The sequence below is a fragment of the Meles meles genome, chromosome 21 (genome assembly GCF_922984935.1).
Source record: "Meles meles chromosome 21, mMelMel3.1 paternal haplotype, whole genome shotgun sequence".
NCBI classification, from domain to species: domain Eukaryota; kingdom Metazoa; phylum Chordata; class Mammalia; order Carnivora; family Mustelidae; genus Meles; species Meles meles.
Genome location: NC_060086.1, coordinates 38058127 through 38071951, shown reverse-complemented (window position 1 = coordinate 38071951; position 13825 = coordinate 38058127). Strand labels below are relative to the sequence as shown.

General features: G+C 47.4%; 1 protein-coding gene across 16 annotated transcripts in view; it reads left to right on the top strand.

The window, feature by feature from the left end:
* Positions 1-13825, top strand: part of RBFOX1 (RNA binding fox-1 homolog 1) — a 1785930-nt gene that overhangs the window by 1728717 nt on the left and 43388 nt on the right. For all 16 annotated transcript variants that reach the window (XM_045993979.1, XM_045993969.1, XM_045993978.1 and 13 more), the window contains one exon: positions 8719-8758. In XM_045993979.1, the coding sequence (XP_045849935.1) occupies positions 8719-8758 (40 nt within the window). The remainder of the gene's footprint in view (positions 1-8718; positions 8759-13825) is intronic.

Genomic DNA, 13825 nt, shown 5'->3' with positions numbered 1-13825 from the left:
GAGTCAAATGCAAACATTCAAATGTTCAAAGACATTGGAAGTAAGACCCGTTTCAGTTGGATTTTCCAAAATGGGCATTTGGCTTCCTCTACAAGAAACTGTAATTCCCATTGGCCATGTGGTATCTGTGTGCCGGGACTCTGGTGTTGCCGAGCGTAGTTCAAGGAATGGCAGGGAACGCCGAGAAACTGTGGTCTTGGTGGGGTGCGCGGCCACACTGCAATGCCACGCTTTCTTTCCTCCTGTTCAGGGCTCTTTCTGGAACATTCCGGCACCCCTGGTGTCAGGGAGAAAGGGGTGTCTCTGCCAGTCCTCAGGGATGTTTGGACTGTCGGGAGACATTGTGGGTTGTCACAGCAGGAGCAGGAAAGTACGATGGCATCTAGCAGGTGGAGGCCAGGGACACTGCTTGACGTGCACAGTGCACAGGAGGGCCCCCAACATAGACGTGTCATGCCCCAAATGTCAGTAGCGCTACTCAGAAAAACTCAGCTATGCCCTGGCCGACTGGCTTTCTGGTCTGTGAAAAAGAATATGGCTGCATTCCAGGCTGTATGAAAAGGGTTAATGCTATTTTTTTTTAAGCTCTGTTGCTTATAAATCTTTTAGAAAACCCGAATTAGCCTAGATCATCTCTCTATTATACTGACGACAAAGGGAACCACTCTTTTTTTCATTATTTATTCATACCTCGGCTATTGCAGAGGAGAGCATCTGAGGTGTTTCAAACACAGGCGCAGTGAGACGAAATTCAGAATATAAATAAATGAAAGTGCATGGAATCATCTAGGAGAAGAGAACACAGGCAAAAAGACCACTGTGTCCATTGTTTCTTGTGTTGTTGTTAGCCTTGGGTCACTTCTCAGTTTCTTACTGGATTAAACAACAGTGAAAATTCCTTTCTCACGGAGAGGTGGTGGACAGTAGGAAACCAAGGGTGAATTTGCCCTGACTTCTCCCCACCCTCCAGAAACATGCACCTGCTCCTCCTAAGCCTTTACCTGACCACATACTACAAGGAAGCATCCATAGTGTTAATCATTATTTCCAGCCCCACAGTGTTGAGCCAGTTTTATAGACCCAGAAATGCAGAAATAAAGATGTGTTATTCCCAAGGTCACACGGCAAGTTGTTATGAGGGAGGAAAAAAAAAAAACCTCCACCAAGTTACCCTGTAGGCTCATGTAATTACTAAAGCAAGATTCATAAGCCATAAATACAAAATCGCATGTTTATACCACATTCATTTGTGTGAAAATTATTATCTTAGTAGATAGTAATTGCAGCTTTTTGGTATATGTGCCCTCAGTATCTCACTACTATACTGAACAGGAAAAAAAAATAAAATTATATGGCTTATCCTCACATGAACAATTTGTAAAAACCTCAAAATCACACAGCTGCTGTAAAATTGAAATTCGCTAACTTACAATGCTCTCGCCTTTGCCGGGAATAACCGTGCATAACTAATTAATGCCACATTCACCAGGGAGAGACACAGGCATCTCCAAATGGTGAAGCAACGTGTTTGTGACTGCTTTTAGACGTGACTTAATTTAAATATTCCGGCAGTATTCCTATCCTTTTGGTTATAATGGTACCCTGTGCCTCTTTGCTAGTAATATTCTGAATGGAATCCTGAAACCACCCTTAGTAATAAGATGAAATTCTCAACACAGGAGGAGGAGGAAGATGCAGAAGGGCTAGGGGTGTTCTAGAAGACAAAGTGCTAGTTGAAAATAGGAAATTCAGCAAGGGTGTCTTGCTGTATTGCAGACTGCCTGGCGTGCTCTGGCTCCGAATGACACCGTGTGAACCCAGGTTCTTAAATGAAGGTTTCCCTTTTCCTCTGCTTGTTGGTTGAGGCTGCAGGAGACTGTGGAGTAGGGGGGGTGCAGCTCATTTTGGAAAGAAAAGCAGAGGACAGCAGAGAGCAGATAGGGGCTGGAGTGGTAAGAACCCTGAGCTTGGGTGGAAGCAAAGAGAGACTGGAAACCAGAAACCTACTTCTGCTTCCAGAAGGTGACGTTATCAGGATTCAGGTCATTCAGGTGATAGTGTGGATTTCCTGTAGCCGTTGGTGTCCAAAGTCCTTTGTGGGAGCATGTGTGTAGTCGACGAATGTCTTTACTCCAGTGCAGTTCAGCCTGACACACCTTTTCTCAGTTCCATGCACTGTCTTGCACTTTCAAGGAATTCCTTCCAGTTAGGGGCAGGGGGCACCCCATAAGCTAATGTCAATAAATGTGCTAAGGGAGAAGGGTGTTGTGTGAACACCAGGGAAGGTCCCTTAGCTCAGCTTGGGTTTTTAGAGAAGGCTCTAGAAGAAGAAATGTAGGATGCCCTCGAGTCCAACCACTTCCTAAGTGGCCATGCCGAGACCCCATTCTGCCATCCCCCCTCACACTCAGGGATCCCCATCTTTTCTAAGCTGTCACCGAGTGAGCTGCATTTATTAGGATTTTGTTTGTCACCAGTTGAAGACAAAGCCAACTGCCATCCTAAACCTCTGCTGTCCATGAACTATGCACTATATACTTGGTTACTGAAATTCCAACCAAAAATGGGTCATTCGTCCTATGTCCATGTATGGCTTCCATACCGTTTTCCCAAGATACCGAAAAAAAAAAAAAAAAAGTCAGGGCACCTGGGGGCTCGGTCAGTTAAGCATCTGACTCGTGTTTTGGCTCGGGTCATGATTTCACAGTTGTGAGATCGAGCCCCACGTCAGGCTCTGTGCTCAGTGTGGAGTTGGCTTCGGATGCTCTCTCCCTCTCACTTACATACACTCTCTCTCTCAAATAAATATAAAAGGAAATCCCACAGAAAGTACGTGGCTACTTTTGTGCAGCCTGGGGTGACCCTCGGAGGTAGCCAACGTCGAGACAGTCCTACAGGAAGATTCAGCACGCATGCCTTCCCATTCATCCGTTTCCTTTGATGGATGTGGTTTTCCCTTCCGCATCGCTCCCAGCAAGTGAGGAGCACAGGTTTTGGAGGGGCCCTATTCTCTTCTTCCTCACACCGGTAAAGGGAACCTTCTTGGCACATTAATAGGCGATCACTTGCCCTGGGAGAGGAGGTTCTGCTTGGGCCGTGGGGTGGGGACCACTGGAATGGATGGAAAACCTAGACTGAGCCAGCCAAGTCACTGTTGATTGTCAACATCGACTGAATGAGGAGGGCGATGAGTTGGAAACCTAGAGTCCAGCTTCTTTCCTGGGAGGCTCCTGCAGTTTCCAGACCCCCCCCTCCATTCCCCCACAAGCCACAGAGCTGGCTTTGGTGGGCGGCACCATGATAGTTCATGGAATATGTCAATCATAAATAAAATACGAACTAGCGAATGGTTGAGAGAGCCGAATCACCAGCTCTGCCATTTTCTCCATGCATTTGATCCTGGAGTCAGTTTGGACAAAGAAGCCTCAATGTCCAGTCTGTCTTCCTATGACCCCCATGTGGGAGAAACTGCCCATTGGGCATTTGCCCGCCAAAGGAGCTCGCGGATCAATGACGCATGGATGGAGATGGCAGATCGATGGACTGGAGACACACCCCCCAGACTCAGCAAACATCTGATCTTAGAAGACAGCAACCGAACCCCAACACCCACCCAAAAGGAACCCCGTGAGCCTGGCCTCACCAAATTCTTATTCTTGGTTAATTAGCTACTTAACTATAAAGCAGCTACTTATCCCGTGCCTGCTGTGTACCAGGCATATTGTCTGGGGACTCAGTAGAGTGTTCTAATGGAGCATCAAAGAGTATTCAAAAAATTGTTAGGATTCGAAGCTAAATGTCCAGCATCCGCTGTAGGGTATTGGTCTTGGTTCTCTGGCTCTTTTTGGATAAAGTGTTCCATAACTTTCTCAGGAAATTAGTTATGACGCATCTGTGTACAACCTCTCAGAGTTACCTTGGGAAATTGTTTGAAGACACTCTGTGCTATTTTGTGTATGGGAGAGAAATACTAGTATCCCAGGACCAGAACTCTTAAAGTGGCCCGGTGCAACAATGAAATTCACACGGAGATCCTCGGGAACGCTTTCGGGGTAGGTCCTAGGAAAGTATCTGACAGCAGGCGCTAGCCTTTGTGTGTGCTTTTCTGGCTATACAGCAACCATATGCTTTCGGGCTTAATTTCTGAATGTCTCATCCTCAGACTGTGCCTTCTCCTGTTTAGGACCTTTCCACATTTAATATGAACACTCGGAACAGAAGTCATCACCCATGATCAGATGCTTTTCAGAACCCTCTCTAGCGTTTTGTGTGTGTGTTTGGGTCTGGTGTGAATTCTTGTTCGAATTTCCAGCCAGTTTTAAAGTGTAACCTCTGTTATGTTTAAAAAAAAAAAAAAAAAAGTTGTGACTTGAATGCATCTATAGATAGAACCACCAAGAATCAGTGGTTCTTAAATTTTATTTTTGGGGGGGAGGGGAGGGTTATGTCTCAGATGCCTTTACTAATCTGATTAAAAATGTGTTTTCCCTAGAAAAATGTTAGTGTACATATACATATATCCATACACAACATACACAACAATACACAGATGTCAGGGAATTTACGGACCCATATCTGTTCAAAACCAGCTAGGTTTAAACGCATTAAAATTTTAATTTATTTTCCACTTGGAAGGGGCAGCAAGGTAGAGCGGTTTTAAATAACCTCTCCTTCAGGAATGCATTTGTGGTGGGGATATCTTCTATTACACAAACAGATTGTATAGTCTGGCCATCCTATATTTTCGTTCCTTTTTTATTTTTATTTTTTTAAAGTAAACTAATTTGCTACAGTACAATCATCCCCTGCTTGCATTCAACCAAATATTTAACTACTGTTATTACCTTTCTAAGAAAATGAGTTGTGCGTTTGCATTGCCTTCTTGCAAAAGCGTATTGCAGGCCTGAAGTGATTGGCAAGCAATACAATTACCTTTGCATGGCTAGACAGACCGCCTTGGCATTAAAATTGGACTATACTTGTTCAACGCATAATGGCAACTCCCTTCTGTTGTTCAGGGCCTGCAGCTCATTTATCTATAGACCCATACTGGCCATCGACTCCTGCCCTCCGTTCCCTACCCATCTGATATTTTAAGTGCACCTGTTTCGTGGGGCTTTAAAAAAGCACTTGGACACATTCCTGGAAACCACCGTGAGAGTCTGGAAGAGCTTTCCTGTAACCACCCCTCTTTAGGTGAGGGCCTAAGAGACTGGTCTGTCTCCCAGCTCAGTGCGGTCACGATGTAAAGAAAAAGAACATGTGGAGGGCGGTGTCCCAATGATCGATGACCCTGTCTATCCCCTGGCCAGCAGCATCAGTGTCCCCGGGTCCCGGTTAGAAATTGGAATTCTTAGACCCCCATCCAGACCTATTGGATCAGAAACTGTGAACTGGGCGGGGGAGCCCAGACATCTGTATTTTAAGAAGCCCTCAGGGGACCTTGTCTGCATGCTGAAGTTTTCCCACTGCCCCCCCCCCCCCCCCCCCGCCACATCAGTTCAAAAACACTGAGGGGCCAAGCCTCCTCGGACTAGAATCCCAGCTCAGCCGACACGTGGCTCACTCCAGCTTTGTTTCTTTATACGGGAAGGGCAATGCCAGTGTTCTCCAAGTGACAGGGGTATGATGGGGGAGAAGTGGGCTAATTCGCACAGGATGCTTAGACCAGGGACTGACACAGAGTCATCATTCTAGAAATGTGACGACCAGTAGTGTATGAGCTCCCACCAGCAGCTGAGGAGGAGAAAATGCGTCTTGGGGAACGTGGCAGCCGGTCAGTTGGCTTTCGGACCACCAACGAGGCCGGCTGTATCGGTTCCTGGTTTTTAGAGTTATCCTGAAAAGAGAGCACTCGCCCTCTCCATCATCACCCACCCACCCCCCCCAATCCCCCTTGCAATGCACTTGGTGAAAACAGGCGCTCCCTGTGAGGTGTGGTTTTTGTCCTGGTGGGAATTCTCAGTTTCCTTCCTCCATGGAGCCGCGCTGTCTGCTGGGCCTCTGGACCCTGCAGGCCCCCGTAAGGAGCCCAGGACCTTCTGGACACTAGGACTTGCATAGTCTGTTCCCTTTGCCTGGACTGCTCTTCCTCCCTCTCTGCCTGGCTGAGGCTTCGGGATTTCCGAGGCAGTTGCGCAGGGATCCTGACCTCTGCTGCCAGCCCTCCTCCCTCCGCTACCCTTTCTGAGCACCTGCTCCTCGAGCCCCATGCAAGCCGCAATTTTATATTTATGTGCATGAGCGTACATGGCTTTGCGACCACGTGACCCCTCCCTGTAAAGCTCCCTGAGGGCAGGCTTAGTGATGGACACGCTCGGGCTTGTCTCTGCCTTAGTACAGTTGTTGGAGGCTAGTAAACATCTCGGGTGAAGAGTGGTCACACTCAGTTTGTGGGAGCTTGTTGGCCTGAGGATGTTGGACCACATTTTCTCCCTGGTTCTCCATCTCATAGATGTGGGATGTCCGAGTCCCAAAGGAATTTTCTATGGCGGATGATGGAGGGCCAAGCCGGGCACAGAGATTCCCCTGCTCAGGAAAGGCCAAGGCCAGGGCCTGTCTATGGATATGTAGACAGAGGCATTACTTTCCATGTCAATATTAATATGCAGTTAAAATATGAATCTTTTGTTCACCCCCGGATCACTTTCTGTTCTCTGATGCCAAGCACCTTGCTCGTGGCTTTGCGGGCAGCACCCCACTGTGTCCTCCTTTGAGTTGACCACTGCCTAGCCTCTTGCCCCATTTTACAGATGAGCACAAGATGCTCAGAAAGCTTAAGTGACGAGCTCAGTGGCTCACAGCTTCTGGCCATGATGCGTATGTGGTTCCCGTCTGACTTGGCTCTTGAATGCTGACCTGTTTTTGGAGGAGGATGTTGGGAGAGCAGGTGTTCCCAGCAAAGGCATAGCAGGAAAAGAATGGGGGCAGAAGCAAAACCCGTTTCACCATGGCTGCATGACTGACCTCTAAATATTTGTCACTCAGCAGACGAAATATATGTCACTCTCCCCGGTTTCCTTGGGTTTGTTGCAAGTCCTGCTGGCAGAGGCTGGGCCCGCCTTCTGACCCCCAGCAGACACACTGTCTTAATGTTGGGAACACTGAAAGCATAGCTCAGGACTCGGCATACCTCAGCATCTCAGAATAGGGTTTTAGGCTGCTTGACGAGTGCTCTTGTGAACAGTGGTCCTCTCTGATCGAGGTGAAAACAGCCGAAAGTAATTCCTGCCAACGTCCTTAGCGCGTGAAATCCCTGTCACATTTTTAAGGATAATGGTCCTTGGGGGTCTGGCCAGTCACGTCTGAAAAGCTCCAAGAAGCTCTCTCCAGGGTTCTCCAGCAACCAGTGCCACAGCCGTGTGCGTGTGTGTGTTTCGAGTGCCTTCCTCTGGCTCCGTATGCTTGGCTTACATGTGGGTCCACTCTGCCCCTGAAACCCGATGGCCCCGCTTCTGGTCTTCAAAGTCGCGTTTCTGTTAGAACCCAGTTCCATTCGATGGTGGGGCTCACTGGTCCATTGCCAGAATCATAAGGCATCTTTGCACTCCATGGGGAGATCTCAGGGAAGGCTCTTAATAACAACTACCACCCTGCGGAAAACATGCCTTTGGTGCCACCTGCTTCCATAGTCCGTCCATCCTGTGATCCTCCCGGAATCCACAGGCGGCATCAGGTCTCCATGTGCTCGTCCTGAAACCCACGGTAATGCTTAGGAGCTGCAAGTCAGTTTCCCGTGATCACATGGCTGTAAGCTTTTCTTCCCGGCCCTTTCGCTCAAGGTAAACCGAGAGAACTCTGGAAAAGTCCAGGAGATTTTCCACCTCCTGTGAAGTCCTTTCTCTTCGGAATGACTGTTTGGATGGTGGCGGGAGAGCCACAGTGAGGCCAGGGCTGTTCACTCACCGTGTGGGGCTCGCTTGGCCTGCAGAGAATTTATGAAAACACACACGGGGTACGTGCATGTGTGTACGTGTGTGCACGGGGGCGCATGCATGTACACACATGTGCAAACACACCACCGCACGCCTTCTACACCATATGCGTCCATTGCACGCACACACACACACTTATGCACATGGTACACACACGTGCATACATACAAACATGCATTGTCTTGCACACACATGCTCACACACACACACATATAATCAGAGATATTTTCCTACATTTACCACAAAAGAGTGGCACCCGGAATGACCAAATATAATAGTGTAGGGTGGGAGAATGCAGACGAAGAGTTCTGGAATCATCTGGGCCGTCCGGATCCCCTAAAGTCTTTCAGCCCCCACGCGTACTGAAAACGCGGCAGTCTGCCCCCCTACCCTTTATCAATCTTACATTTTAAACAGATGATTCTCTTATCCCCCTGGGGGGAGCTCTGCGATCGGACTGAATGCCGACTGACCCTCCTGTCTGTCTGGGCCACTTCCACTGCCCTCCCCCTTGCATTTCCACACCCTTCGTGAAAGAGCGGGGAGTCTGGTGTCCAGCATGCCATCACGTCCTGATTCTGGGCCAGCACCGAGCCCCGGCCTAATTTTCTCGGGCTGACAGAGAGCTCTTGTCTCCAACCTCCTTAACCAATGTGAAAACTCTCCTCGGTTCCTGTGTTTCGGATCCCGTGACCAGACTAACTTCGCCAGTGCGGGGGTTGGTGTGTCTGCATGGGGAAATGCACTAATATGGATGTTTCTCTTTGTGTGTGTGCCCTTGCAGTGTTGTTTACCAGGATGGATTTTATGGTGCAGACATTTATGTAAGTACTCACTACCGTGCATGCCGACCCTGTTTCCTCCCGGAGTCATTCTGTTTACAAGTTTGCTGCCAGTTTCCTCTTCGCGGTCTGTGGGACAGGGTCCTGGGGCGGATCCGCAGGGCAGAAGGCCTTTTCCCGGGGCCTCACGGCTGCTGTGGGGCAGCACTAAGTCCTTCAGAAGTGTCTTCAGAAGACATGCCCCCGAACAGATACGGCATTTCTCTGGTGTCAAATTAAAGACTCTCCCCTGACCCCCCCCCCCCAAAAAAAAATCGCTCTAAAGTTTTCAGTATGGTCCATGTGTTTGCAGTATAATATTTGGGATAAAAGCTGGAGTTCCCAGCCATAGAGGGTTAAAAGATATTTTCATGGCGGCTTTTCTTTTTTTTGTTGTGTTCCCGTTAACGCATTCACTTGTTCATGGTAAAAGCTCTAGAAAGAACCCCTTCCACTCCCTCTGGATGATTTTAGCCAGAAGCATCTCTAACAAGATGTATGCCAGCTTGACCATGAAACCCTATTTTCTTCTTTATTCTTTCCGTTTCCCGCCCAAAACATTTCAGGACTTAGAAGTGTTTGTTGAATTTAGAATTGTTTATTAAATGGTCCCACCTTATTAGGCTGTTTGCTTTCAGAAAAGAGTAGGGTGGTTCTCATTGGGACCACAATTAAACTTAGCGAAATGGATCTAGAGGCATTTTTTCTCCCGCATTATGATATTAGCTACAATGTTAGGAACATAACCTAGCATAAATGCAGCTTAAAATAGATGGGCAGGGCCGGGGGCTGTTTTTTAAATCATATGCTTTTTTGTTACAAGTGAACTCAGATAAGTTCACTGGAATCCTATTTGTCGTCGTATAAACTAGATAACAAAAATAAAACCATACTTCTGACCAAATGGATAACATTTACTAGAAAATGGGAAAGACACTATTACTTTTCTTCCTTTTGAGTTTCAAATAATCACAAATTTGAGACACAGTGTTAATCTCCATCAATGATGCGTATAGTTGCGTTCTACTTTCATGGCACCAAAAACACTTATTATAACCTGTGGGTTAGTTTTTTGTTTTGTTTTGTTTTTTCAAAATAAAACGAACAAACATCCTGCACCCAGTAAACAACAAATTTCTTATTTTTTGTGTAGCTTAATCCATGCCTCCAGACATCCTCTTTAAAAAACAAACAATTTCCAAGGCATACCATTATAAATAGAGAGGCAGGCTGGGACTGGACGTCTCGAGCCCATTCACATCCTTGGAAACCCAATGAACCCTATGTCAGTCTGCACCCTCCCTCAGGGTAGTCTCTAGATAGAGCATACCTCTTGGGCTTTCTTACGGCTTTTTCTTTTTTTAATTTGGGAAATAGGGAGATGAGAAGAGATGAAAAATGAGGGGGAAAAGCAATCTACCAAAAAAAAAAAAAAAAACCCCAAACCAAAAAACTCTCTCCATCAACACCCACCAGTGGGAATAGGGGAGTGTATATTAGTAAGCCTAGCTGAAGACAGAGATAGCAACTGTTTATTGAGGGTCTGCCTCTCTGTGTGCCTCAGTTTCTTCATTTGTGAACTGAGAGCAACTGGTTGAATTATTAATTTGTGCCGTCCTGTGGATCTTCCCCGTGGGTGTCTTTTGCTGCCTCCTAGATGTCTGAGTAGCAGGAAGGAGGAGCTGCCCAAAGGGAGAATCTGGGATCGCAGACATGGGGAAAGGATGCACTAGGAAGAGGAGCGGCCAGGTGTGTCTGTGCCGGTCGGCGCTAGAGCCTACAAGGGGAATCCAGGAGAGCAAAGCAAGTGGGGGGAGCAGAGACCCGCAGGAGGGGGTACCTGTGCCAGCTTCCAGGCTAAGGCGGGAAGATCAATTCCGTTCAAGGAGGAAAGCTACAAAAAAAAGTCTTTAAGTTCCTTTAGTGGCTTTTGTTTCCCCCCGAGTCCTCATCTCTGGGCCAAGCCTGTGGGGCGCAGTGGCGTAGCCCTGGCAGGTGTCTGGGCGGTGTACAAGCAGGGATTCTGTCCGGGGGCGTTCTGCGATGCTGCACTTCCCGGTGTCAAGGTTTAGAAGACCGTTTCTCTCATTGTTTGCAAGCCACTCTTCTAGCCAAAAAAAAAAAAAAAAAAAAAATTTATATTATTTTCCCGCTGTCCATATTAAATGACAATAAGATTTTTCAGGGGGTGTTTCCAAATAGGCAGTTGGGGTTCAGAAGCACTTACTGAAATGACTTGGAGGCTTGTCGACCCAGCACTTGTTTCTGTCATCTTTCCAAGGAGACAACTTAGACCTTGCAAACCCTCCTGATTATTCTGCTCCATGTAAGACAGCAAGCTTGGTGTGTGTCTGTGGAGCACAGTGACAGACTAGACCACCTGTTACGGCAGCCAAACAAGGGCTCATCGATGGCTTTATGTCCATTTCAGGGAAAGACTGCGAATATCCTGTGCTCTAAAGTTTGTGGAGCAGGACTCCTCTTGGCTAGAAGTACCTTACGCTCTGGAATGTGCTTTTCCAACTGCCTCCGCTGCCTCCCTTTCGGTACTGGTCTGTTCTGATGACTGGTACTGTCCCTGGGGCACCGTTTCTTCAAGGAATGATGAGTGACAAGGTTCAGAGGAAAAGCTTGTGAGGTTCTCTTTTATTTAAAGAAAGTTTCTGGCTTGCTCCTTTAATCGCATTAAAACAGTGCACAATAAATAGGGTTAGGGCAGTCCTGAGAGGCCCTGGGACACGTGACAGACACATGGGTCACCTCTAATAGGTTTAAATGTCCTCTTTGATTTTCACTTCACTGGGTAGAGTAGTGAGCTTCTACTTTGGTCACTGCTAAGGACGGCACAGGCAGGCCCCCCTCTAGCTCTTCCTGCTACCCCCCTCAGAAGCTGTCCCAGCACACGCAGCAGACCACGACCTCCACCCCTTCTCTCTGTCCTGCAAGGCCTTTCCATCCCTTCCCCACCTACTGGTGGAGCCCTTGGGCATTTCTCAGTCCCAAGAGAGCACATAGGGTTTGAACAACCTGCAGGGGAAGCTCGGACTCTGGCCACAGGGGACATACTCAGGCCCGGTGTGGATGGCCACTCCATAGAGAGGATGTAGCAGATTTCGAAGCCAGAAAGGATGGCGGTATAAAAGGTCATTGCCGGGGTCCTTTCCACCCGAGGACATGCTAGACACACACACACACACACACACACACACACACACACACACACACACACACACTTTTATTTCAAAAGATAAGAATGTAGCTTACACAACTAGCCTATCAAATCTGCAAGTTCACCATGATTGCTCAGGGGTACACATTGAAATGATTCTTTTTTTCATGAGAAAGTGAGTCAAGGTAAAGATAAAAAAATAGTAGTAGTGATCCATGGGCTTGACAACCTGTTTGAAACGTTGGCGTGGAAGGATCACGTCTCCTGGGCCTACAAAGCAATCTGTTCTGTTTGGGGGGTGAAACTGTGGAACTCACGAGACCAGAATGGCCGCAGAGCTGAGAGTAAGTGTGGCTTAAGTCCACGTAGCCCGATGTTTGTCTTCCCTGTTCAGGGAGAGAGCCGAGGGTGTGGCCTTGGATCAAAAGGTAACTATTGAAAATGGAAATAAGGCCATTATAATAGAGCTATTTAAAAAGAAGGTACTAAGTAGAAAGTGGGCTGAGTTAGTGAGGGAAGAAGAGAAGAGAAAACAGGTGGGGAGACAGACAGAGAGAGAGGACCACTGACAGAGGATAGAAATGTTGACCATGTTCCCTTTTCGTAAGAAAGCCCTAAGCTTTCCACCCGTCCATGCAGCCATGGGGCTGGTACGTCTCCATGAGACTCCGGTGCCTGTTCTCATGATTCGGAAATTCTGTTAGGGCAACACAGAACCTCTCCAAATAAACCCAAGTCCTTATTCCTAGGACCCTGCTTTCAACGGGAGTTGACTACGAGTCCACTCAGATGAGGCAGGTGGGTCAGACACCACGGGGCAGCCGCCCACCACGGAGTTAAGCATTACTGTGTGGCACAAGGTCAGCCCTTACTGCCGGGCCTCCCCCTGGGACCCCCGGAGGGGAGGAGTTGCCTCCACCCATTGCCTCCACTTTTGTTTTCAGAGGGGGAGACTTTGCTTTGGAAAAGAGATGAAATGGTTTGTCCAGAAACGTTCATCGGCACGGGAGTCTGTGCCTACATGATCGGGCTCCATTCAGTGCTTAAGCCCAGAGCCAACAGGGCAACCTTGTTGCCCTCACTGAGCCAGACTCAGAAATGCAGTGAAAGGAAAGGAGGAAGATGAGAAATCAGAGCATAATGGAGAGGATAATGGAGTAGACGGGTCATGGGGAACAGTATCTCGACTTGAAACTTTCCAGTAAGCAATGGGAGAAAGAGAAAGCAAGGGGCCTAGAATTCTGACGGGCATAGGTCCACAGGCTTAAATTTATTCAATCTAAGGCCAAGTAAAGATTAAGATACACACACACACACACACACGCGCGCGTACCCACACACCCCTTTATAAGGCGGGTTCCTAAATCTCTTAATGGTGTTCTACCACCTCAATCTCTGCCCTATAACTGAAACATTTCACTTTAAACTAGAACTACTCACAAGAAAGATTAGGCTTGCCCCCCCCCCCCCGCCAAAACTCTCACATCCAAAAATTGCATCCTATCCAAGGGTTCTACTTGAGATCTTATTGGTATTGGACTTGAATGAGGTTGTGGCCTGTCCACGTTAGATAGACAGATGATAGATCGATGGATAGATGGATAGACAGATGATAGATCGATAGATAGATGGATAGACATAGATGATAGATCGATGGATAGATGGATAGACATAGATGATAGATCGATGGATAGATGGATAGACATAGATGATAGATCGATAGATAGATGATAGATATAGATAGATGGATAGATATGTCAGCAACTTCTCTAGACACATGCACACACACGGTTTTTCCAGTCATATATATGAAAAGTAGCTTTGGTAGCTCAGTGTAATTCATTCATTCATGCAACTCAGTTGCACTCTCTGTTGTTCTCGATATTCAATTCTTAAAAGTA